The 24,625-nt window shown below is 38.7% G+C and overlaps 1 protein-coding gene and 1 long non-coding RNA gene across 3 annotated transcripts in view; one reads left to right on the top strand and one right to left on the bottom strand.

Annotated features, from left to right (window-relative positions):
* The window catches only part of ABCD3 (ATP binding cassette subfamily D member 3), a 28,722-nt gene extending 23,845 nt beyond the window's left edge, over positions 1–4,877 (bottom strand). Inside the window, exons 1-2 of one of the 2 annotated variants that reach the window (XM_039383304.1) lie at positions 4,750–4,836; positions 2,672–2,804 (exon numbers count right to left, since the gene is read on the bottom strand). In XM_039383304.1, the coding sequence (XP_039239238.1) occupies positions 2,672–2,739 (68 nt within the window). In that variant the 5' untranslated portion in view covers positions 2,740–2,804; positions 4,750–4,836. Of the gene's footprint in view, positions 1–2,671; positions 2,805–4,749 lie in introns of both variants that reach the window. The other variant, XM_027712088.2, reaches the window with a different exon arrangement.
* Positions 4,878–5,027: 150 nt separating this feature from the next.
* Positions 5,028–21,160, top strand: LOC113983216. Its single transcript, XR_003539031.2, has 2 exons — positions 5,028–5,207; positions 20,584–21,160. It is a non-coding gene; the product is annotated as an uncharacterized LOC113983216 (long non-coding RNA).
* Positions 21,161–24,625: the final 3,465 nt, after the last annotated feature.

Raw genomic sequence — 24,625 nt, 5'->3', positions numbered from 1 at the left:
TTACATACATGAAAGAAGTCTATTAATCCACAGCAATATAATTTCACCCTTTCTGTCAAACAGTCATGACTCAACTAGAACAGGTCCCTTCATGTGAAGTACACTAGCAAGGCTCACCCAAGCATCTTCAGAACCTAAGGAAATTATGCAAACTAAGAAGTGAGAATAACATCCTAAATACACAAAAATGAAAAAAAACGCACTATGTGTTTCAAGTTACAACTACCACTTGCTATGCTCAAACTCCTGTGTTATATTTGAAAGCTCCTCCAGTACACTTGGATCAATCACTGCCAAACTGCAGGTTCGCAGGCTGTGCAGTCAATGACACAAGCAGCGTGACATCCACTGTGTGACATCTGCTGCCACTGTCAGATGAGAGCAGCTGAGGAGCCTGGTGACAGGCAAGATGAAATGTGTAAAACCTATTTGATATACACTGTCTACAGCTCTGTTAACCTCTCTCTACTCAAGTGAGCTTTTCCCCTTGCTTTAGCCATATCTAACCTCTAAGACCCCAAGCATGCACTACGCTTGCTTTATGCAGTTTTTCCCCTTACAGGAGGGATGCCAACACTTGGGTTTCAGAAGTTCAATTTTTACAAAATTGAGTCCATGTCCTAGCATCCTCTTGGATTCTAATGGACAGAGATAGGTGATAGAGAAGGCCAGTGTGTCTAGGAACAGATTGTAAAATATTTTATTTTGTCATCTTTCCACACATTATAAATTCCTTCCTATTAATTCCATTCTGTTTATTGCCTTTCCCTCATCTTGCAATTCCAAACTCTTTACCCTAATTACCTTCTATTACTTCTTTCAGTCCCTCCTTCCCCCAGAAAGCTATATGAATTAAATACCTTCTTTTCAAAAGTAATCCAAGTTCATTCTCTGCTTGTGTAAGTACTTTATTTTAAAGTACATGAATATTTGGGAAAAATTCTCATTAGAGGGATATGTAACACCCCTCAAGGTTTTAGTTCTGAAGCAATCAAATCTTAAGAAAATATTCTGTTGCTTCTTGTTTGAGGCAGGATTAGGGAAATGGAATAAACAGAATGGAGTAACTGGTTTTTTCTGCATCATATACCCAGGATAATGTAGTTTCTCAAAGAACTTCTTATGACTCAAAAACCCAAATGCTACAACCGAAGTCATCCTTCCATTTAGCTATAACAACTTCCACCCTCCCAAGAAGACATGCAGCTTTTCTAAGGAAACAGATTTTTTGAGGACAACAACCTGAATAAAGACACAATGCATTTTTCTCCATGCTGTACTCCAAAGTAGTAACGTGGAAAACTAACAAGTTACTATAAGTAATCTGTTCTATATCATTCTACTTTGGAAGATTTCAGGAAGTTGTGATTAAAATGTATTGTAAACTGTGACACCACCTCTCAGTTCTGCAAAACTTAACAAGCAATGTAATAGCTCTTACAGAAGAACATCTGTGACTAATCCAGCTACTACTAATTAAGTGATCTTTGACCTACTAAGGCACGTTGGCATAACATATACAGCTTAATTATTCATACATTACTACTTGATACGAGTTGCAATGGACCTTGCCCCTACTGTTTGACAGCAGAAAAGTAGGTAAAAGTTGCTACCTCTCCTTCCTGGTATCATTTCTATAACTGGTAATTCTATATTAAAATTAACACATATACTATGAAGAGCCTGTCAGATAACTTTCTTGTTACACATTCAAACACATTTGATCTGCTAAAAGAAGACTTTCCTTCTTTTTTTTCAATTTGTACATTGTTTTACTTTCCAACTTTGACCAGCAGCAGACCTACTGCTAACATTCCAGCAAAACTTAAAAAAAGCACACAAAATAAAACAGAAAACAGACAGCTACTCCAGGAAAACATGATATAATAGCATACATACTTGATGTTCAAAATAAGGTATAAGTATAAACACTGAAATGTGTATTCTGAAACTACATGAGGAAGGAAGAAGTTTTGCAGGTAAAGTTGAGAGTTGCACACGAACACTTCCATGATTCACTTGAATGTTAAGGCCAGTGTTTGGCTGTTTATATTGAAGTCTGTATCATTCACCTTTGCCCTTAGGAAGCTCAAAACTAGACTTTCACCTTCCAGAATTCAAGAAGCTGAAATTCAGCTCACACTAACATGACGCAACATTTTCAGGCATTATATACCAAGGTTAACAAAGGAATTCACACATATAAAACTAAATCACCACTATTCCTCACATCTTTTAGTCAGTTAACCTCAAGCAGACTACCAGTCCTCTTCCAGACTATCTGGATTGCCAAATGAAATTCTTCTCCATAGGAATAAGTACAAAAATTGAGGACAGCCATACCCTCCCAACTTCTTGCTCTTCCCAAAGAGACAGGGAAATACAACACAAAAATTAAAGGGTACACTAGGCCCTGGAGATTTTTATCATCACTGCATAAAGGTTGTGCGCTTGTTATTATATGTCAGCATCATATACCAGCATAAGAATGCTGAAATATGTAAAGATTTGGCATGATGACAATCCTTTGCAAAAGTATGCTCTAATTTACATTAGCAACAAAGCATGAAGAAATGAATGATACATGAAATAATGAGACTAAAGGAGGATGAGGCAACGGTAATAACCAGATGGTTTTGTCTAGGCTGGTGATATAGGCAAAGTAGCTTACCTACTGCCTAGTCTTGATAGGTAGCATTCTGTAAGGCTCCTGGCAAGGTTTGCCTCACAGGGAAACATGGAGAAAAGAATGAAGACCAGTGGGCAAAAACCATCCTCAAAATATCATTCAAGCAGCAGCACAGCTATTATTGAAACAACCGAATGTTGGACGTTAGAGTTTGGAATCCACAGCCACAATACAGTACCACTAGTAAATAAGACCTAAGCAGTGGAGGGACTCAAAAGCATAAAGCAACATATAAACACAAGTGAAACAATCAAGTCTGCAAGCCTGGTACTTACTTCAGCAACTGCATTTCTAACAGATTCGAGAATGCAAAATTACTATAAAGAGAAGATTATAGAAGTAAGGGACAAAGGATCAGAAAGAATGCAGTTCAGAGAGAGGAAAAGGGACAGATGAGGTCAGGCTCTCACAAGTCCAGTCAACTGCTGAATTAGCTCGAATGTAATTCATAAGTTCTCTCTGCTTTCCAATTCTCACTAATCTTGTAATAGTGTTTGGTCCACCAAATACATATGAATGCCTCAGATTTTTAACACTGTACGTAGCAAAATTCAAGATTCATAAAGGAAGGACACATTCCAAATACAGCATTAAGGCTAATGCTTACTTTCAGAACATTGACTCTCAAGCCAATACATGCATTGCCATTGTCAAATCCTGCAGATCAACGTCAGAACACATACAAGCAAAATAGTTTAGTGGGGACAACCCAGGATCCACATAACATTTATTTCAGGGATAGGAAGATTACTCTAGACAAATTCTAGCTGCCTTCTATGAAATGAATGCTACTAGTAGCAGGAATATATTAAATGCACTTCAAAACTACACTGGACTTGCATCTATGTTTGAAGATGTGCTTCAATCTGAATGTAATCTGGTTTGTGTGCTCCAAGATCACCCCTCAATAAAGGCAGAGCAAGGTAAGTGCGGACAATTAAGATTCACTTTAAAAGAATATTCTTGATCTGACAACACACAGATGCTCCCAGAACATCTGCATGGCCTAGTCTTTCTTACAAATACCACTATGATATATCAGGTGGGAAAATCTCACACTACAGCGTAACTGTCCCGGCCCATTATTTTTGTGCCTTTCCACTCAGCTTTTCTCCTTTTTTACAACAGTATTTCACTAATTTGGGCAGAGAGATCTGAAAAGAATCATCCCTCCCTGTGAGTTTCACAGAAGAGTAACTCTCAGCCACAGTTTGGGACCTCAAGCAAATGCATGAATTGTCAGCAGTGCATCAACGTCTGACATGTTGTATGACATTACCCAACTCCATGAAACTCTTACAGATATCATGTATGAAGCGATTTAGGTAAAATAAAACTGGATTGTTGCTTCATCATAGGTATGTTATTACAAAAGTCTGTTGAGTAAGTCCCTTTCACGAGTATCACTACAAGATACCTAACTGTAATATTGTAACATGCCAGGTCTTTAGCATATGGTCATAATCCTACAGCCAAAAATAGAGTGGAATTGTGAAAGCATTGAGTCTGAGATACGTTCTTCATCCACCACACTACATGGCACCAGTGCTTTGCAGAATATTAACGAATCCACACCCGAGCAGCGTACACCTGAAAAGCAACCACACAGGGAACATCACCAGATTCGGCCTCTTTGAAACTGTTGTCCGTGTTCCTTATTGTCACACGGCTGCATTCAAACAACACCTGAGGTCCACGAGCTGCCTATGCAGACACGGACATCCCTATAAGTCACCTGTTAATGTTCAGAGCCAGGAAAACAGAAAAAGCGAGCATAATTTGGGTAACAAGGTGGCGATGGCTGGACACTCACAAGAGGGGCACCGACCTCACCCCGGGGAAAGCGGTGGGGGAGCAGCCTGAGCCCTGTACTCGGGAGCCTCCCCGGGCAGAGGGCGGCGGCGGCGGCAGCGCCCCATGCGCGGCACAGGGACGCGGCCGCCCCTCCGCCGGGCCCAGGGCCGGGGAGGGCGAGCACAGCACTGCCCGCTCCGGCCTCCCGGCGCCGGCCCCGCGGCTCGCGCGGCCCGGCCCGCCCCGCTCCCCCAGCCCCCGCTCACCCGTGCTGCGCCGCCGCCCGCCGCTTGCCGAGCAGGCAGAGCAGCGCGCAGGCGGCGGCGGCCCCGGCGATGGCGGAGTGCCGCGCGGTCAGGAACTTGCTGTAGGCGGCCATAGCGAGCGCAGCGCGGAGCCGCCGAGCCGAGCAGCGCAGCCGAGCCCAGCAGTCGAGCGGGGGATGCCGGGAGGGGGCGGTGCCGCCTTGCCCCGCTCCGCCGGCAGGACGGGCCGCGCCGTGCCGGGTGCGGGTTGTGCAACGGGCCCGCGGTAATTACCGCTCCCTCGCCGTTCCCGGGCACAGGGCGCGCCCCCGCCGGCCGCAGGGAAGGGGTCGGGCCTGCCGCCGGCTGCCCTGGCCCGAGGTCGGGTTGAGGAGCCGGAGGCCGGGCCTCCCCCCGCATCCCGCGGGTTCATCTTCCCAGGCACCCTCGGCTCGGCACCTCCGGCCGCCTGGGGTCCGGTAATTCACTGCCACGGGAGTCTTTGTACAGGGGTAGAGGGTGTTTCACAAGTGTGTATTAGGAATGACTTGTAAGTGTGGTGACAATACTAAATATTTTTTAAAAAAAAAATTCAGAGAAACTATTATGCAAGTTTTGCCACACTGCTTTGTTTTCTTGTTTGGTTGGGGTTTTTTGTTTAGTACCATGAGAGGAGCTGCTAAGACTGGCTGTCAGAGCGTGGAATGAGTTCTCACCCATCAAAGTTCAGGAAAACAATCCCTATAAGAGGCAGAACCACGCCAGGCACAGCGGGAGATACCAACCAGTCTTCTCCCACAAAACCAGTTATACTCGCATGGGTGCTTTTTCCAGCAGAATTAATAACAGGTTGTCAAGTTAAGCTGTACCAATAAAAACACCCATGCCAGCATAACTGTATTTACACTGGATCTTCCCTTGTGATCATATCCCTCAAACACCTGATAATGTATATGAAGTGGGTGTACTTTCCATAGGAACTGGTCACTCATATATTGAAAACCTGCATTGATGTAATGGTTAACACTGAAATGACAAAACAATTTCTCTGATCAAACTTAAATGCAAATCAAAAGGCAGTTAGAATCAATAGTATCTGGTTTTAGTTTCAAAAAAATGTTTTCATACAGGCTTTTAAAAACATTTGAATACCTTTGAATACTGTGGTTTTGTTACAACAGTTAGAATCAATAGTATCTGGTTTTGGCCTCAAAAATGTTTTCATACAGGCTTTTAAAAACATTTGAATACCTTTGAATGCTGTGGTTTTGTTACTGTAGTATAAGAGTGTGCATCAGTCCATTTATCGAATATTCTTATTTCTTCCAAGTATGTCTGCCTGGAGTAGCAGGGCTGAAGCTGCAGTTTAAGAAGTAATCCCTGGATCTTCATTCTCAATCACCAAATATACTTTTCTTACTTGCTCCCTCTCCCTATCCTTGGTATCATCAGACACTTTGGGGCAAGTTTATGTTTTGATATAAAAGCTGGAGTCTCAAACCAGCTTTTCTCAACCAGCTTAGTCTCAGCCCTAATTGTTAGCATTTTCTAGAGCAATAGAGTCAGGACTGCTGCATCTAGTTCTCTGGCACTTTTTCTGTGATTTTTGACAAATCAGTAATCTCCCTGCTTTATAATATTGCTGTACATTGGTGGTTTTGGTGGGGAGAGGGGATGCTAAACTATTTGAAGTGTTTCAGATCCTCAGGAAAATATACATCAGAATCACACAGCATTAATAAATTAATTTCATTTTATAACATGAATTTGTGAAAATATCTTGATTTTTAAAATCTTAGATACTTTGGCAGTAGGTAAATGGGTGAACTTAAGCAAGAGGTACTTTCTTTATCAAAAGAAACTTCTTATACTAAAATCATTACAAAAATGAAAATTTCCAGAAGTTTTCAGGTTTATGAATCTTTGTTATACAGTTTTACTTCTATTTTAATCTCAATTTCAGCGCAGAGATAAGAGCATTATGATATAGCTATGCTTTTCTTTACAAGTTCTCTTCCCTCTTTAAGCTTAGGTTGATTGTACCCTTCCACAGAACTTGCTGTCTAACAGTCTAACTTGTTTACATGAAATGTCCATCAGTTTGGGCCATGCTGACCTTTGTTGTTTGCATGTCTGCATGACTCGCCTTCTGCTGTTTGTCTGCTTCACTGTCCTTATCCCACTTTTTGACACTAGCCAATACCATGTCCTACTACATATTTTATTTCTCTTCTAACTTGTCCGTAAATAGTTTCACATATTATCTTCTGGGAAACTTGACTCGTGCATCCAACCTTCCACTGTGTCTTCTACTACCTCCGCTCTTGAAAGTTGCTTTTTTTTTTCAGAATAACTTTGTTAGCATGATTGATAAATGAGCACTTAGTTTAAAACATGAGGTTTTTATTGATCCATTATTTCATCAGTTTCCAACAGCACTCATGGCTAAGCATATCCTTGATAAAACAACACATGCTGATCAAACGCTTTTGTGATACAAGCTCCTTTTTTTTTGTCTTGAATTTGAGATCTGCTGCATTTCTGTACTTTATACTTTGCAGCCATCTTGCTTTCTTGGTATTCTTGGTACCAGTCAACTGTGAGGCTTTTCCAAGGTAGCAGATAAGAGCAATATTAATTCAAATGTATCTCCACTGTAAACGCTAGAGGTGGAACGGTAGCTTGGAAGAAACAAAGAGTAGCATCTCTGTCACCTGTATTAGTACTGCTGTGTGTAGTTTCTCTGAAAAAGCAAGGTCAAATTGACAACTGTCCTTTTAATATGGTCCATGGTATGGTTCAAACTTCTTACTAACTATGTAGGGACATCCATAGAAAGCAAGCTATTTAAATGAGAAAGTGCACTCTGGAAGACTGAAGCCTGTAGGAAGATGCATATTTACTATTAAAGCCTTAAATACCCTAATGGACATCATGAGGCCTCAACATCAAGGGATAGGCTGTGGTCCTGTGTCTGAATTGTTAAGCAGTGTTATCTTCGTAAGCAGTTCTTCCATATCCCAATTTAAAAAACAAAGTCTGATTAATAAAAAGCAGTAATAAAATTCCTAAACAGTTCAGATTCTCAATTCATGTCCTCACCCAATCTTGGTTTAGACCCTTGAGTCAAAGTCAGAAATATAAGAAATTGTTATGGAGTTAATATTTTGTCCTACTAATAGTTATGTGAATACATTTTTTTAATGGAGTCTAGGTTACCAGATAAGAAGATGCTCTGATTTGGTTTCTCCCAGAACAGGAAGAACCAGTATTATTTGCTTTTGGCACTTGGCATACAACAACCAACTATATTCTGAGAACAACATGTCATCTAATAACTAAATGAAAAATCTTGTTGTTTATTGTAGGTCCAATGTAACATATATTAATATCACAGAGAGCAATTTGCAAATGTTGTGAAAGGTGACAGAAGAATGAGATTAATTTATGTAAATTGAGGTAAACTGTAAGATGCAAACTGTGTATCATGTATGTTAGTTAAGTTTGAAGGTGATTTGTGTAGTGCTGGACTCCATTCCGTAGACTTAGATTTGCTTAATTTTTAAGTCTGTATCAATTTGGTAGGATTGTTCACTTGTTTAATGTTAAGTAAAGTACTGTGATATTGATAACTTAATAACTAGTGGAGTAAGAAGGAAAGTTCCAGGAATTGATGTGATCTCTTTTGTGAAATCTGTGTTATCTCCTAGTTATATCTCTTAGTTGTAGAATCTGGCATGGTTTGCAGGGAAATTAATGAACTTCTCTATTAATGCTGCGATCAGCATTAAGTGATAAGGTTTTGTCATTCTGCTGAAGTGCTGTATCAGTGTATTAAGTTTGTTGGTTGATTTTTAACAGAAGGAAGTTACGCATCTGAAGTTGAGCTACATTTTATCATGTATCAGTTCATATATGTGTAAATGTGGGTATATGAATAATGATACAGATTATTCCCAGTGACAACCTCATTAATACAACTTACATCTGCAAAATGGTATCATTATGTGTACAGTCACTTTGTAGAACTTCAAACTCCAGTGCGGGTGAAGTAGTGTGGATATGGTATCAGCCACTCAAAACCCATAAGCCTACACCTCCATGAAACATATGCTGATTATAACACAGGTTTGATCTTCAGAGTGGGGCCTACGGGGTGAAATTGGAATGGATATAAACTTTCTTTGATCTACAGAACACAGAGAGAAGACATGCTTCCATTTCTTTGTATCTCCTGTTTTCTCTTCTTTTTCTTGCCCCTTTCTTACCTCCTGCTTGCCCTCAGATGATTGATGTGTTACAGGAACTTGAGATGTGAGAAACTAGTCTTTCTGAGCAGTAAGTAAAATAGGGGGGTAGTGTAGGCAAAAGAGGACAAGTGGTGTATAGAAAAAAAATACTTAGAGATCTTAGGATGTACAGAGCATTGGCTTTTAAATATATTGGTGCTTGCAGACTTTCAGTGCCATTACTGCTTCACTCTCCCAGTCTATGGGGATGGGGTACTTTTCCTAATCTTTATTAACTGACACCATATCCCACAAGAGTTTAATTGCTACACACAAGTCTCCTTCGTGCAATTCCTTGATTTCTGATTATTTTTTTGCTTTATACACCTGGGTTTTCTGACATGACTATGATCTATCCTCTATAAAAACAACTCTTACCTCTACTTAATACCTCATGCCTTTTCAAAATAAAGATGACAGATCATTTTTTATAATCACAGCTCATAAATTTAGAAGTCCAGGTGAAAATGCAAAAGTACATAGGACTTATTAGATCAGACTCAGAAATTATGTGGTCTTCTCTCTGTGCATGGATAGTATCAGATACTCTGAGAGATGGTATAGACTCCACATATCTGCTTTCCTAGTGGATTTTACTCTAATTTCAAACATTTACACACTGATTTAGTTCTAAAGTATGTTGTTTGACACCCATTCTAGTTTTTGTTGTCATTAAGTATTATAATTACTCATACTCTGATGGTTCAGAAAACACACTGGTATTTCAGATGAGAGAAAACAACTGATTTGTACTAAGAATTCAGTTTTCATTTGCTTTCCTGGTTAGTTGGCATCTGGTTCTGACTTTTCTTTCTGAAAGATGTCTCAACTGAGCTGTTCACATTGATGCTTAGAATCCTGATACTCCTTTTGTGAGTCAATTTTGTTGGACAACCTGTGTAAAAAACAGAATTAGATCTTCCTCCAAAATGCAGTACTCTGCATTTCTGAACAGTCAGTGTCAGTTGGCATTTTGAGCTTCTCTTGCCTACCTTGTTTGGACTAGGTGAGTGGGTAGAAAAATGGTAACTGAAACTAGATGTTCCTGTTTAGCTTGTTCAGTTTTTTTCCTGAAGTGGATTAGAGCTCAGTTTGATCTTGATAGCTTTTGGTGATCTGAAAGCCAAAGTATTTCACTGCTCAACATTTATTTCTAGCTTATCTCAAATATTGGAGACCAGAAGCCTTATTGTACATAGAATAATTTATGGTTTAAAAAATGTTCAGTTTTCCATCAAAAAGTGAGAAAACTGAAAGAAATTTTTAAGGAGCGTTTTACAGAAAAGGAATTCATGAACAATACCATGGATCTTTGCAAAGTCAAGTTGTCAAGTTTGATATCTGAATGTGCTGAATTCAGTAATTTAAACAAAGGCATTTAAAATAGATTTACAACTAACTTCTATTTCCTAGGTAGAGCTCTAATTCTTTTATTGAGATTGCCTCTTAATTCCCTTATAAGTAGAGTTTTTCAGCTGCTTATATCTTTGTTGATTAATATATTTGCTCATTTATAATGATGCAAAGTGAAAGTTGGCATAAATTTTCCGTCTCAGCTTAGATATTCATTTATTTAATGAAAGATGCCATGCCAGTATGGTCTAATTATTTCCCAGAATCAAGCAACAGAAAAATAAATTACTTTAAACATATGAATAAAATGTAAAAAGCTTTTAGGCACTTGTATTTTATCACCATGCTTTGCAATACAGAGTTGAATTTGGCAGACACTAGCTTATATGAAAGATATACCTTTTGAAAAGCTATGTCATCATCACTGTTAATGCTATGGTTCCTTCTTATTTCAGGTGATGCAGCTTGAATTGTTAAAACTGTTCAAAAAATGAATCATATTGCTCATATTTGGTCAAGAGATAACAGACATTAGGTTGAAGCCATAATAACTTAGTCAGACCCATCTTTCTGTTTTCCAGGAGCTATTGCCATCATGGTGATGTGTTCTTTAAACAAATATAATTTGGTTTTAACATTGGTAATGTAGAAAGGATGCTAATGTAACAGAACAAGGTTTTTAATACATTCTATGTGCAGATCTATTTGCTTAGTTAATCACTGTCAAGATCAGTAGTGAGGGTCCAATTTTAAACTGCTCAAAACTCTTCTCCCTGATGGCATATTCCTGGAAACTGATATCTCCTACTTCCTCTCACTACAGAGACTTTCAAACTATTTAGTATAAAGTGCATGTTATACGCTAAACTTCTCTCCTTGGCAAGTGATAATCATTGTTTTGAGTGAATATAGTTCAGATCTTTTTTGAGAATTAAGGTAGAATTAGAATTTCTCCTCTGTATGCAATACTTTGCATTTATTAACACACAGATTTGATTACCATTTTGCTACACACTCACCAGCTGAAGAAAGATAGAAGATGGAGGAGCAATGTCGTAACTTGAAGTGGATTTCTAAAATCAAAGTCCTGTCTCCACCCATTGTTTCACAAGTTGGTGATTGTTATAGGAGCCCTTCTGATTAACCATGTCAGAGACACTGAACATTCCAGGAGCCTAATGGTCTGCTCTTATACACTAATAAGAAGTCACATATGATATTCACTTACTCCTTCACACTGCCAAATTACTGACTTCTCAAAAATAGATTCGTGTGCCTTCTGTAACAACTCTTGACTTTAGGCTACCAAGAGAGCTGGAGATTCTGTCCTTCGGTGTGTTCACGTCCCTCACAGCTCCTGCTGCTAAGCAAACTGCATCACTGTAGAGCAACCATGCGGCATCCATTTCCTTACAGATCCTGTTATCCAGCCTTGCAGATCATGTTATCCAAGTCTCTGCAACCTTCCTCCATACAGACTGAGCAGTCAGCTGTTGATCAAATACTATGCAGGCTCAAAGGCTTTTCCTGCAATGGGTGTTTTGCACCAAAATGCAGTTCAAAATGGGGACTGAACATAAGTAACAGTTTTTGACTTTAAGAATTATCCCACTGATTTGAATGCAAGCAGATAAACCAGATGAGGGGTGAAAGGAATGCATTAGGATGAGGCAAGACTGAGACTGGAAGATAAATAAATGGCTTGACAAGAAATCAGTGAAGAAGGGCTACAGAAACTGGAGTGGCTTAGCAAGACAGTATTTAGAAAAGGAGTCTGAGCCACCTTGGGTCAGGAAGGCAGTGGAAGGAGGACCTAGAGACCAGTTGAACAAGGAGATTACATAGGCTGAACAATGATTCTGGTATTAGGAGGGAATTAAATCATTAGACAAGAAAAGCAGAGTGGATATGTGTTGCAAAACAAGAGGGTGACTCTTAGAGCTATGAGCAAAACAGAAAGGAGGGATTTCGAGCTAACTAGCTGGAGAAACAAAGGACTGAGAGAAGACATGATGGGGGAATCATGATAGGAGTTTAAGTTCAGTTCTTAGAATCACAGAATCATTTAGGTTGGAAAACACTTTTAAGATCATTGAGTCCAATGATCTTAACCCAGCACTACCAAGTCCACCGCTAAACCATGTCCCTAAATGCCACATCTACATGTCTTTTACATACATCCAGGGATGGTGACTCAACTACTTCTCTGGGCGACCTGTTCCAATGCTTGACAGCTATTTTGGTGAAGAAATTTTTCCTAATATCCCATCTAAACCTCCCCTGGTGGATCTTGAGGCCATTTCCTCTTGTCTTAGCACTTGTTACTTGGGAGAAGAGACCAACGCACACCTGGCTACAACCTCCTTTCAGGTCACTGTAGAGAGTGATAAGGTCTCTTCTCAGCCTTCTGTTCTCCAGACTAAACACCCCCAGTTCCCTTCTTGCATGAACCTGTACTGAATTCTGATTGTACAGGTAAGTAGGCCTACAGGCCTACTCTGTCATATATTACAACAATTTTGAAACATAGCATATGAGGCAGGTAAAAAAAAGAATGACAGTTCTATGGCTAAGGCAGATAAATGCTGATAAGATGATCTGAACTACCACTTTAACTCTGTCACAGAATCACTGTAGGATACTGCCCCTAAATTATCTAACACATTAAAAGTTGGCCTAGTATTTTTCCCCATTTTCGGAATACTCATCATGGGGTATACCAGAGAGGTATTTGCAGAAGTGTTCTGTGCTACCAAGTGGTTGCAGTTTGCTGGATCTTTCTTTAAACACAGTATTTTTAAAAATACTTAGCATTTAGTAATATGTTTTTAGATTTTGCATAATATTTTGATGGGTGTCCATTAAAGTCCAGTGCTAGATACTGGTTACAAATTAATTCGGTATTACAAATGAATATTAAATAGCTGTCTACTCACTGAATGAAGCAGCAATACTGTGGGAAAAACCATATGAAGCCATATAACTAAAGGTTGCATCCTGATACAGCCTTAATTCAAGTTTCTTGGGCAGTTTTAGGCCACTTTTGGGGCAGACTTATTTTGGACTATTCCAGAAGACACACATGCAGAATCCATCTGCTTTACTTAGCAACATTTTCTGCAAAAGGGTGTTTTGCTACTGCCTTCCAGTAGTTTTCATAATTGAGTGTTGGTTTAGAACTATAATCTTTGGATCCTAAAATCTTCCAAGAGATGGGATCTGGTTGCTTTCTGCCTCTCTCAAAGCACTGGAATTTACTCACAGTTTTGAAAGAAAATGCACTGGTAACAGAGTGGGAATCAACAAGGAAAGGTGTGAGCTGTGAAGGGAGGATACTTGTCTAGTGATAAGAAAATAGAGAATGCAGTGGAACTGTATAGAAGGTACAGTAGTGGTGGATCTTTAAATTTCGTTGAGGAAATGAAGAGAGACTTTAGATCTTTCTGTTGATTAAAGATCATAGAATTGTAAAAAACAGGGCTGGAGGATACCTTCAGGATCATCCAGATGGTCTTTAGCAAAGATGGTATAGACTGAGAGGAATGAAGGCAGCCAGGGAAACATAGTGAACCTTTTAGTTGCACGTAACAAGCAAGAAGAGATACAATCCTAGTGTATTGTAGAATAGGTAACAAAATGTGTCATTGAGGGAGTAAAATTCAGAAATGTGAAAAAATGGGCTTTTGTTAAATAAGCATAGAATCAATAACAGTAGAGGAGAAGGCAAAAAAATGGATTCCTGAAGAATGTTAAGAAAATAGTAAAGTTTTAAAGAAATATGAAGCTCCTCTCCCTGAATATACAAAGAAAGAAGCTGCTGGTGTTCTACTTTTTTTTTTATTTTTAAAGAAAGGATGTTACTACTACATGTTATTACTATTACTACTACTTACTAGTATTATGTATTGCTATTAATATATGTTAATAATTTTTGCTACTAATTTATTAATATTACATCTTGCTGCTTACAGGGCTTTTTAGTCTAGCTCATGTCAACTGGAAATTAAAATTTTAAACTGAATTTATCAGATCTAATGGACATAGCTGTATAGTGTGATACCCATTAGGATAGTTGCCTTCGTGCTATACAGACCAGTGTTTTACATGTTTTAGAAAAAAATGGTGCAAGTTTCTGTAGTTATATAGATAGACATATGTGTACATGTGTGTATATAAATAAATACACAGATTCATAGGCACCCTTTTCCTTTTTTTGATACAAAAAATAAATTAATGTTGATTTCAAAGGAAAAAAATAGATAGTGAAGTTTTATCATGTTCTAGCAGAAGGAAGAAAAATATTACTCTTCAGCCTTCAGGGGTAAAATTGCATGTCTCTAACCAACGTGAGAAAATTCTCTGTTCCTTCCTACATAGAGCTACACCCTAAGCCACAGCTGAAAGCTCATCCTCTCTGCCTGCCAGCTAAGGCACAGTTTATAAGGTAGAGCAGCATTCTTTGCTCCAGCTCATCAAGGCTGAACCCACACAGTCCATCTTAATGCAGAACACATAAATAGAAGATACACAGTTTAACTATTAAGTAAATAATCATCCAAATTACATCATTCCAAGTCAAAACTCAGCTGCCAATTGCCCTGTTATCTGAAATGAGAGTGAGTTTTTACCACAAGTAAAGACATGTTTCCATGTTATTGTCACATCTTAGTTAATGCACTGAATGTTCACATGCTAATTTATTTCACACTAACTTGGTGGGAATAGCATAAACAGGCAGCAGAAGCAACCAAATACTAACTAGGGACCAAAACTCTAATAGTTGTGTATAACTAAGCAAAAAGAAATATAAACTTAATATTCCTAATTATTTCCCTAAACTTAGTTGTGCCAGATATTTTACCTTCAGAAACACCTGTGCTGTAATTTTTAATCTTATTATGTATTTCTTTTTGTAATCTGAAATTGTAAATCATAGGGCTTGACTCACATAACTATCGGGGTAAATGAGAAGCAGAGCAGTTGTGTTGTCTGGATTGTGTTTTTGAAATACCTTTCTGCCCAAGAAGACCTGCAGTCTGGCAGAAGAGGAGGGTGAATTTCTAAAAGTAGGCAAGAGATCAATATATGCAAGTACTGAGTAATTCTTGCAGGTGCATTTTGCAAGTTTAATTCAGGCACCGTTGAAATTGCTATTTTTCGGGTGGGTGCTCAACAGGTTCCTCTTCTGCGCCATCTCACAGCTTAAAGCAATTTTTCCAATTACAGGAGGACCGTCACATGTTAAGAAACATAAGTCTCTACTTCTTTCAAGATCGTTTCAGTAAGGAAAAACTGAAGCTTTTGTTCATAACAGAAATAAGACCTGTGTAGCGATGTAGCACAACCATAGCCTCTGCTGCTGAGAAGGGAATATCTGTGAGGAAAAGATTACATGCCTGAATAACGTACAACCTTAGGGAAAGCAGAGCACTGACTTCTACACTGGATGAAGGAGGAAAGCAAAGTAGTATAATTGAAATCTCAGAAAAGAAGGTTGAAATGAGCAACAAAAGTCTAGAGAAGGAGGATGGAGAAAAGGGAGAGGTTTTTACAAATGTAATTTAAAGTCATAAGGGTTGTTCCTGAAAATTTCTAGAGGTGGATAATGGAACCTCTCATTTACAGTAGCAAGTCTTAGAATCCAAGTTTATTTGATTCAGTTGTGGTCACATAAGCAGTACCTCACTGGTTCAATAAGCTTTAATTCATCTTCCAAACTTTCACATAACGATCCCAACTAACCTTAAGGTTCTTCTCCAAAAATTCTAAATTCATCATCTTTCTTTTGAATGCAAAATGCAATTCCACTGTGAACGTGGTGCTAATATTTTAAGGATATTTTTGCTTTTGCTCTTGGAGTTTGCTGTATTTCAATAAAACAGCAGTAAGTTGCAAGAGCTATTAGAAGAATGGAGCAAATGTGAGAATAATGATTAAAGTGATCTAAGATTTGCCTTAAAGCTACACAGTGTCCTCCAACATAATGCAATACTTCCACTTCTTGGAATCAACCATTTTTTTCTGCATGATATTAATGATATCTTCTAATTTTATTTTTTTTATCAACAGAGCACTAGTACCATTTATGTAAGGTCACTAATGACTATATTGGATTCACGATTAAAAATCATTCAGTATCTTACTGCTTTTACCCAGTTCCTTGCTTATACTGTAATCCTTATAACAATTATCAGCTTTCCCAACTTAATAAATTTCTGAGTGGCACCATATAATATGTTCTATTAAGGTTCATTTCCATAAAGTGTGTCCCATTGTCTTTGCCTAGAAAATCAATCAATTTCCTCAGATCATTTTTGAGGAAAGTCCAGCTAAATCAAATATAATCTTGTGTATTCTGATTACTCACCACTTCACTATTTGCTTTAAATTATTGCAGACAACTCAAATTCAGGGACTTTTGAGACATGAATCACTTCTCTCCCTTCCTTTTACATCAGATGCCTTATTGCCTGTTCTCCAGTTATATACCACCCTGACTCTACTGGAAATATTTCCCACAGAACCAATCCCACAGTCATCTTATTCTATTTTTTTTCAGAATTATTGAACGAATATTTGCAGCCTATCTGAGTATTTCTTCTTCAAATACATATCTCCCAATTCTATATTTTATTTGTATTTATACTATAAATTTGTATTAATATACTAGTATATTTGAATCAACTTTAGGAGAGTAGGGAAAACTCCCTTCCCTTCAAATCACTTTCCCAAGGACAAGGTGAAACTTTGCTAGAGTAGCCAATGTGATACTTAGCCACAGAAAGAGGCATGAAACTAAAGCTCCAGACCATCCTCTGCTCCACCCCTGTTGGTGGAACAGTCACAGGCAGGTAACAGCAGCTGGAAGAGCAGTGAAGAGCCGTGCAAGTGCCAGGTGTGCCACAGGATGGTGCCACAGGGTTAGATTTGTACATGACTCAGCTGCTGCTTGAGTTAAAAAACCCAAATGCTAAAGGTGGTACACTTCATAGCCGGCAATATCTGCATTTGACAGATAATTTAAATTTTACGCGTGAGTTTGCTATTTTCTTTACTCATCTGATCTTCATTCCCAAATCTCATATGTGTATAGGGGTGACTGTGGACTAATTACAGCTAAAGTGAGCATCTGTACAGTAGGGGCTTATTGCTGATGAAACAGCATAGCCCTCTTTGCCTTCATAACTTTGATTTTCTGGAATACCTGTAAAACACATTGTGCAGAAATAATTTTAGTAGTCCAACTATGGAGCTAATGATCTACAGATCTCTTTTAGTTTAATTTTCCAAAGATTAATTAAATTAGCATATTCCTTCTGCTATTATAATAGCAAACCAGTCTAATGTTGGTCTACTTTGGGTAATGTTTCAGTAGTTTTGGGAGTAAGGAAGAAGCATATTGGTACATGACACCTGAGAAACAGGTATTCCATTCCTTTCCTGTGGTATACTAAGGTTCTTTACACAAAGAAAAAATATTTTCAGGGAAACAGCTGTTTTCAATTCTATTCCAGAGTTTTTATCTATAACAACACGAATGTTTCACTTCACTTAGAACAGAATCAGACAACACAAGCAAGCTTTTAAATTGTATTACAAAATACTTCATAAAATATGGTAGGAATAGAGGAAGTGCATAAGAAGGAAAAACTACTTGTTTTGGAGTTCCTACACTTACATATTTTAATGTTTCTAGTCTAACTGTCTAATTGGAAAAAGTATAATTTTTTTGTTTACTACTAATTTAGGATTTGAATCTTGAGACTCCTCTTGACATTCTGTGTGAATGGTAACTACAGAAATGAGAAATTTTGACCCAGAGTACTGGTTGACAATGTTTTGTGACAAGAATTTTTTATTGTCTGAATAGCTTTGCAAAATTTCAGCTGCCTTGTGGAATAACACTGCACGTCTGATCATGAATTGTTACAGAAATTTACCTTTTTCACCACTAGTGAAAGCAAACCAGCAACACTCCCTTCTCCATGCAGACCTTTCATTGTAAGGAAGCAATTAAAGATTTCACTCATAACCACAACTTATTACAATAAATAGTTCTTCATCTTTCTCATATCTGTTCTAAGTCTTTAGGGAGTAATTACATTTGATGACACTTATAGACTCGAACTTTTATAGGCACAGTTACACCCAAGAAACTCATAAATCTTCATATGCAAATGAGCCTATGAAACTGCTCATGACCATGGGGCTGGGTGCTTAACCCACTTTCATCAGAAAGAAATCGTAGTGTCTCACTCCAGAGGTGCTATATTAACTGACAGGAATTCAGGCAGTGGCCTCCAGGTGAAGACAATTAAGCTATTCTGCCAGATCTGGAATGTGTTGGGAGCAATTCAGTGACTGGTTATAAAGGAAGGAAGGAAGGAATGTGTCCTGCTTTTCCTTGTTAGGGCTTGCTACCACCCTAGGGATAAGGGAACTGTTTATTTTCCTCCTGGAGGGAAAAAAAAAAAAAAAAGGTTTTATGTTGGATGTGAAACAGGTGATCTGAACACCTTAACCCTTTTAACCCTTCTTACTGTATCTTATATATTCAACAGCATTCCTTTTCACAGCTGTTTTTCTCTCTTTAAATTGCATGGATGCAAAGCAGGAAAAATCCGATCTACCTTATCATTTGCCTGTAAGCTTCTCTGTCCGTATTGGGGGCTACAGGAAATCGGTGTCTTACCATTGGAATAACAAAAAAAATAGTAAATTAAAAAGAAATCCATTTATGTTATGCATTCCCAGTGCAGAGATACAGGTCCAGAGTGGTTGCAGATTCTCCCATATTTGGTAACACTGCTACTGCACACTGAAAATTGAAAACAGAACTTCACAAAAAGGGAAAAAAAAAATCAATGGAATTTTAACTACAGCCCTGTGCACTCTGGCACCATGGTAAACCACACAGAGCACAAGCAAGTATGCTATAATGCATTTTGAACACGTCTTCCTGTGGTCATTTTGATGTTCAAAACCATATGCTGCTGCTATTTCCTTCTCTTTTCCAATTCATTTCACTTGTTACACAGTGGCATTGACGGAAGACCCATTCCTGCAGCTTGTTCCAATAGAGCCTGTCTTCATAGAACAGGTTTTGTGGCGGGAGCCAGATTCAGAAACCAAGAATTAATCTCATAACAGTAGATGTGACTCTCAGATATCAAAAGTAGTAAGAGAGGTAAAAAAAAAGAAAAAAAAGGAGTAATTCTTCGCAGTGTCTGTTTGTCAAGCTGGGAACTCTCCCTGCTACAGGATCTTGTGTTTGCTAAAAATTTAGTGTCAGGAGAGGATGACACAAGTACATAGGAGAGGAGTTCACTGAGAATTACTAGATATACAGAAGTCATGCTTGGCTCAGGAAGATTCTCAGCTGCAAATGGCTGCAAGCTCAGGAATATATTCCTGTCCAATGTTTCATATCTCTCTTAAGTATCCATTCATGGCTATTATGAGAAGCAGGATACTGGTTCTACTGGACTCTTGGTCTTACCCAGCCTGGTCATTCTTATTTTGAAGCCTTACCTGTTTCCAGTCCCAGAGTTCCTTCTGTGTAAATTCTGTGTTCTTGGGTTTTTATTGATGAAAAATCCTTGCTTAAGAGATAAAGTACCAGAGATTATTAAAAAAAAAAAAAACACCTTATACTATTGAGATTAATGCATAGCTGAATAAATTTCCTACACTAATGCCTTCACTTTTGAGTATTTTCAGTCACACATGGATTCTGGCAGGTTATGTGAAGGACATGATCTTTAATGGTGGTGTCTTTCACTATTACATACTCGCTACACTGTCATAAACTATGCTATAAAAAAGAAATCATTCTACAGTACCTTTAGATATGTGAGTAAAAAGATAAATATGGATGTCAATTATTAGTTTCCTTTTGAAGCATTAACTATGTCTATATTCTGAGCATAGCAATGAATATACTTTGAAGAAAAGATAGCTGTTGCTTATAAAGTACATGTACACATGTGACCATAAAAAGCAGTACATATTTCTCCTTTTTATATCCTTTCCAATTTCTACTTGTCAGAGAAAATTTTTGTTTCTCTCTCTGATTTTGACCAGTGTTGTTGATTTTCTGCATATCTCCTACCTTTGAAGTCTTTTAGTGTTATCTCTGAGGATTTTCTTTTATATTTTCAGCTTCCAGCCCTTACAAGAGCATTCTCTGACATACCTTTTGATGTTTTTGTAGGTCACTGACATACAGATTTACCTGCCAGAGGACTTCAAAGCCTGTAATGCTTGGCAGCCAAGCCTGTCTCAGATTTTTCTATTGGTTGGAAGAAGTTACTGAAATTAGATGGCAAATGCTCCAGCAACACTGGAGTCACATTCCTACGCTAAAGAAGATTGCCAGTGTGGCTTTCTTGATTATATGCTGCTTCGTGGCTGCATCTTGAACTGGAGGCTATCTGTCTGAAGAGGATGGTCTCCAAAGCTGCTCCACACAACAGCAGCAGGGTGACAAGGAGGGAACCACCCCAGGTTTGTGGCCTGCCTTTGGTAAAGACCTCTGGTTCTAGAAGAATGGAATTTTCATTTCTGTAGACTTGTACCTACTTGGACTGCTCTTCCCCAAGCAGCTACCAGCAGTGTCTACCAAAGCAAAAGGACTATCTGCAGTCACCTTGACATGACATGAGGCCTAAGCCTTCTCACAGAGGCATCCCATCTTTGTGAATCATGGGGCAAGCTGGGGTACTCTCAGGGAATCCCCATGTGTGCCTGTTGCCTAAAATTGGCTCTTAAATGAAACCTCTAAAGACTCAGTTTTTGAGTTTTTTTACTTGTTGTTGACCTATAACTGTAAGCATCATATTTGATTATTTTACCTGGGCAAGATGACAGAAATAGATCAGTTCTATTATTTTAACCCTTCTGTGATTAATATCATATTTCAAAATATATACTATTCTTTTAGATACAACAATTATATTTTTCTTGTTATATACGCATAAAATAATAATGGTCCTGATTTTGTACATATTATTAAGTAAAGAGTTTCTGGAAAAGCAGAAAACCTGGCTTCCATTACACAAGAAAATGTTAAATAATATAAAATATCATGGCATGTAAAACAAGGCTGGAGTCTGTTCTCACATCTGTTATTCAAATATTATATTGCCATAGCATCTGCTGTCTTGCAGCTAATCAGATTCATCATTACTATTTAAAACAAAAACAGGAAACAAAACAGACAAACCACTGTTGGTGTTGGATTAAGAATTTTTGGGCCAAATCCAGTGAGAAACTGATGGGCTATAACACTCGGTGTCCCAGCCCATGGCCTGCAGGGAATTCTGCATTAGGCACCTACACTCCCTGTATTGTCAATGAGAAGATTTAAGAGCCTCATTATAGGATAGCTGAACAACCTGTGCCCTGAGCAAAGAGCAGTTAAGGTCAATAGGAAATCCCCGTCAGGAATTCAGGTGCTGCACCAAGGCTGAGAGCCACTCAGGAATCCTTCTTGGGACCAAGCATCTACAACTGTTCTATCAGAAACTGTACAGAGTACACTATTTTTACTGAAGCTTCTGTAGAGTAGTTCAGGGATTAGCATACTCAAAGATATGCCAGAGGCATTTAGTAACTTGCTCACCTTTAAGGGGCCCATACCTGTATGTTTTCTATTCGCATTTATTTGTATGAGATCTGTTCACATGGTCAAGTCTCACAACTGCGTGGCAGATGTTTCTTTCCTCTGTTTGTAATTATATCACCTGAGTGAAGATCCAGTATTTTGAAAGAAACTAAATACTGGGTACATAAGCCCAGTTAGAGTAGTGAGTCTTCTCCCAGAAGCTTTGTCTGAAACTCATATTCATGATCAAGAAGCATTCATAATTGTCAGTGACAGAGTGACCAGATTTTTTTAGATGAGAAATACCACCAATGAGTTATGTAAACTGTTATGTAGGACTAGGAGCAGAGCCCTCTCCTGATGCTAGTCTAGAGACATGCTACAAAATTCACATGACAATATTGCCTCAGGAAACTGATCTGCATTCACTGACACAAAGACACAGGCAACAGCACTGTACTTTCAAAACCTATGAACACATCATAATCACTTTAGCAATTTCATTGAACAATATTATACCCTCTAGCATATATATGCACACTAGTGCTCAATAAAATGTGATGTCATTTTAAAGACCTCAGTTAATACAGGTGATTAAAACTACTGTATCACAAAGTAGATTGTAATACTTAATTTGTTAAGAAGATGTTAGAAAGAACTTGACTGAGATATTCAGGTTATAAAGTCCAGGATGAAAACTACAGAATGAGCTCCTTGTACAAAAAATACTTCCTCAGGTAATGTGACCAGCATATGAAATTCAGTAAAGCTTTAGATCAGCTGTACCTTATAGCTGGATTATGTTTTCCTAGCCTTGCTAATATTATGGTTAGACGCTGCCTCTATAGTTAGAAAGAAGAGTAATCACATAGCTCTACTTTGGCACAGAGCTTAATTATCTCTGAGCTTTAGTAAGGGTAAAGTATACCTTGCTCTGTACTGATGAGAATAACCTTTATTTTCCAGTCCTTTCTGGTCCTGAAGTACCAAATAGTGGCCTTTAATTACACACAGGAGAATGCAGTTCATCACCTTTCCCTCGCAGTATCTGAGCACTCCCCTAGCGCAGTTCGGATATATCTGTTGTAACAACACACAGAGCGAGGACGCTTCGATTTCACTGTGATTAGCTCAGTTGTTCCTACCAGCCAAAATCGGCCAGCTTTGTGCTTTAATTACACTCATTAAATAAGGTTCACTTACTTTATTATGAGGATACATATACTGAGAATATCTTATCTTGGTCCAATTGCAGTAAAAGACAGTTTTTCTCATATAATTGCAAGCAGCTAGAAATAGCTTTGGTTTAACTCTTCTTGTGTATGTTTTCTTTCCCCCTCCACCCAAGCTGGGGAAAAAATGCCCAGAAAAGATACAGAATTGTATCTGAAACAGTTAAATTGACATAAAAACTGAATATGAAACAGTTTCTTCCTGCACAAACTGCTGAGATATCAACAGTGCTGATCTTTAGCTGAATCTTGCTTTTTTTGTCTAGGCTCCAACGTAAAAATATGAACCCTGGCAACAAAACTGCATATGGAAGCCAAGTAGAGTCCCTGAGACTAGCACAGAAAATCCTAAGCCACAATGAGAAAAACTATTCCAGCTTCCCCTAAAGCAGGTTGTGAGGTTACAGCTCCCTACCCCATCACAAACTAGTACACTCGGGTTTGCCAGCATCAAGGCAAGCCGTGCTTGCTGTGTTGGCAAAATGATCCCAGTGAAATGCAAGACCTTTAACCATAAGGGTTCTTTTAACCCAGATCATTTTTTCAGGTCTGGATTTGAACAATCATGACACAACATCAGTGGCAGGAGAAGGAAGGAAGAGGCAAAGCATAGATCTGGAAATAGAAACCACTTAATCACATGTAGTGCATTTGATTCCTACTTAAGGACCTTACCTGCTCTCCCAACCTGACGTACACTCCATTTTTCCTCTAACAATTGTTCTTTACCAGAAAGAACAGTGTATGTTAAATAGTTCTGAAACTATGGAGGATTGCGGGGTTGATTTGCTACATTTGAATTTACTTAACCGTTGTGTTAATAATTAGTCAAATTTGGGGGAAGGAAAAGTTTCTAGCCATGCTACTTTTTAACCTTATTTATCAAACACTGTAACTACTAAAACCTGTCAAGAACATACAAATGAATTTTTGCTTTAAGGCTGAGAGCAGTGACAGTCAGTACTTTCAGAAGGACTTTATATGCTTCAGAGCAGTGAGACAGAAACCCTGCCAACAGCAAGAACCTTCCCCAGCACCCTCCAGGCCTGGCACCGCAAGGGCTTTCAGAAACTGGGTGACACTCTCTGTATTGTATAATCTACTTCCAACCCTTAATTCAAATCACAAAGCCAGCAGAAGCTGCATCACAACCCCCTTCTCCTGCAAGGCAAATCCAGCACGACAGTTTTCCTTACCACCTCTCTCAGCTGGCAGGCAGCAGCCCTGCTGCCCAGAGCACATCAGACCAACAGCCGCCCGGCTGACAGCCTTTGGCAAGATACCACCGACAAGGAGTTCCCAGCCAAACCTCCTGTTCCCTGTAGAAACAGGCTGTTTCTCTGCTAACCCTTAATTGTTGGGCTTTCTCTCCCTTAAATCCTGCTGGTACCGGTAGGGCAGGTGGGGCTAACCGAGCC

This window comes from Pipra filicauda, unplaced genomic scaffold (assembly GCF_003945595.2).
Source record: "Pipra filicauda isolate LSUMZ 115617 unplaced genomic scaffold, ASM394559v2 scaffold112_size3218982_pilon, whole genome shotgun sequence".
NCBI lineage: Eukaryota > Metazoa > Chordata > Aves > Passeriformes > Pipridae > Pipra > Pipra filicauda.
Note: the sequence above shows the minus strand (reverse complement) of the source record. Positions and strands in the feature narration are given on the sequence as shown.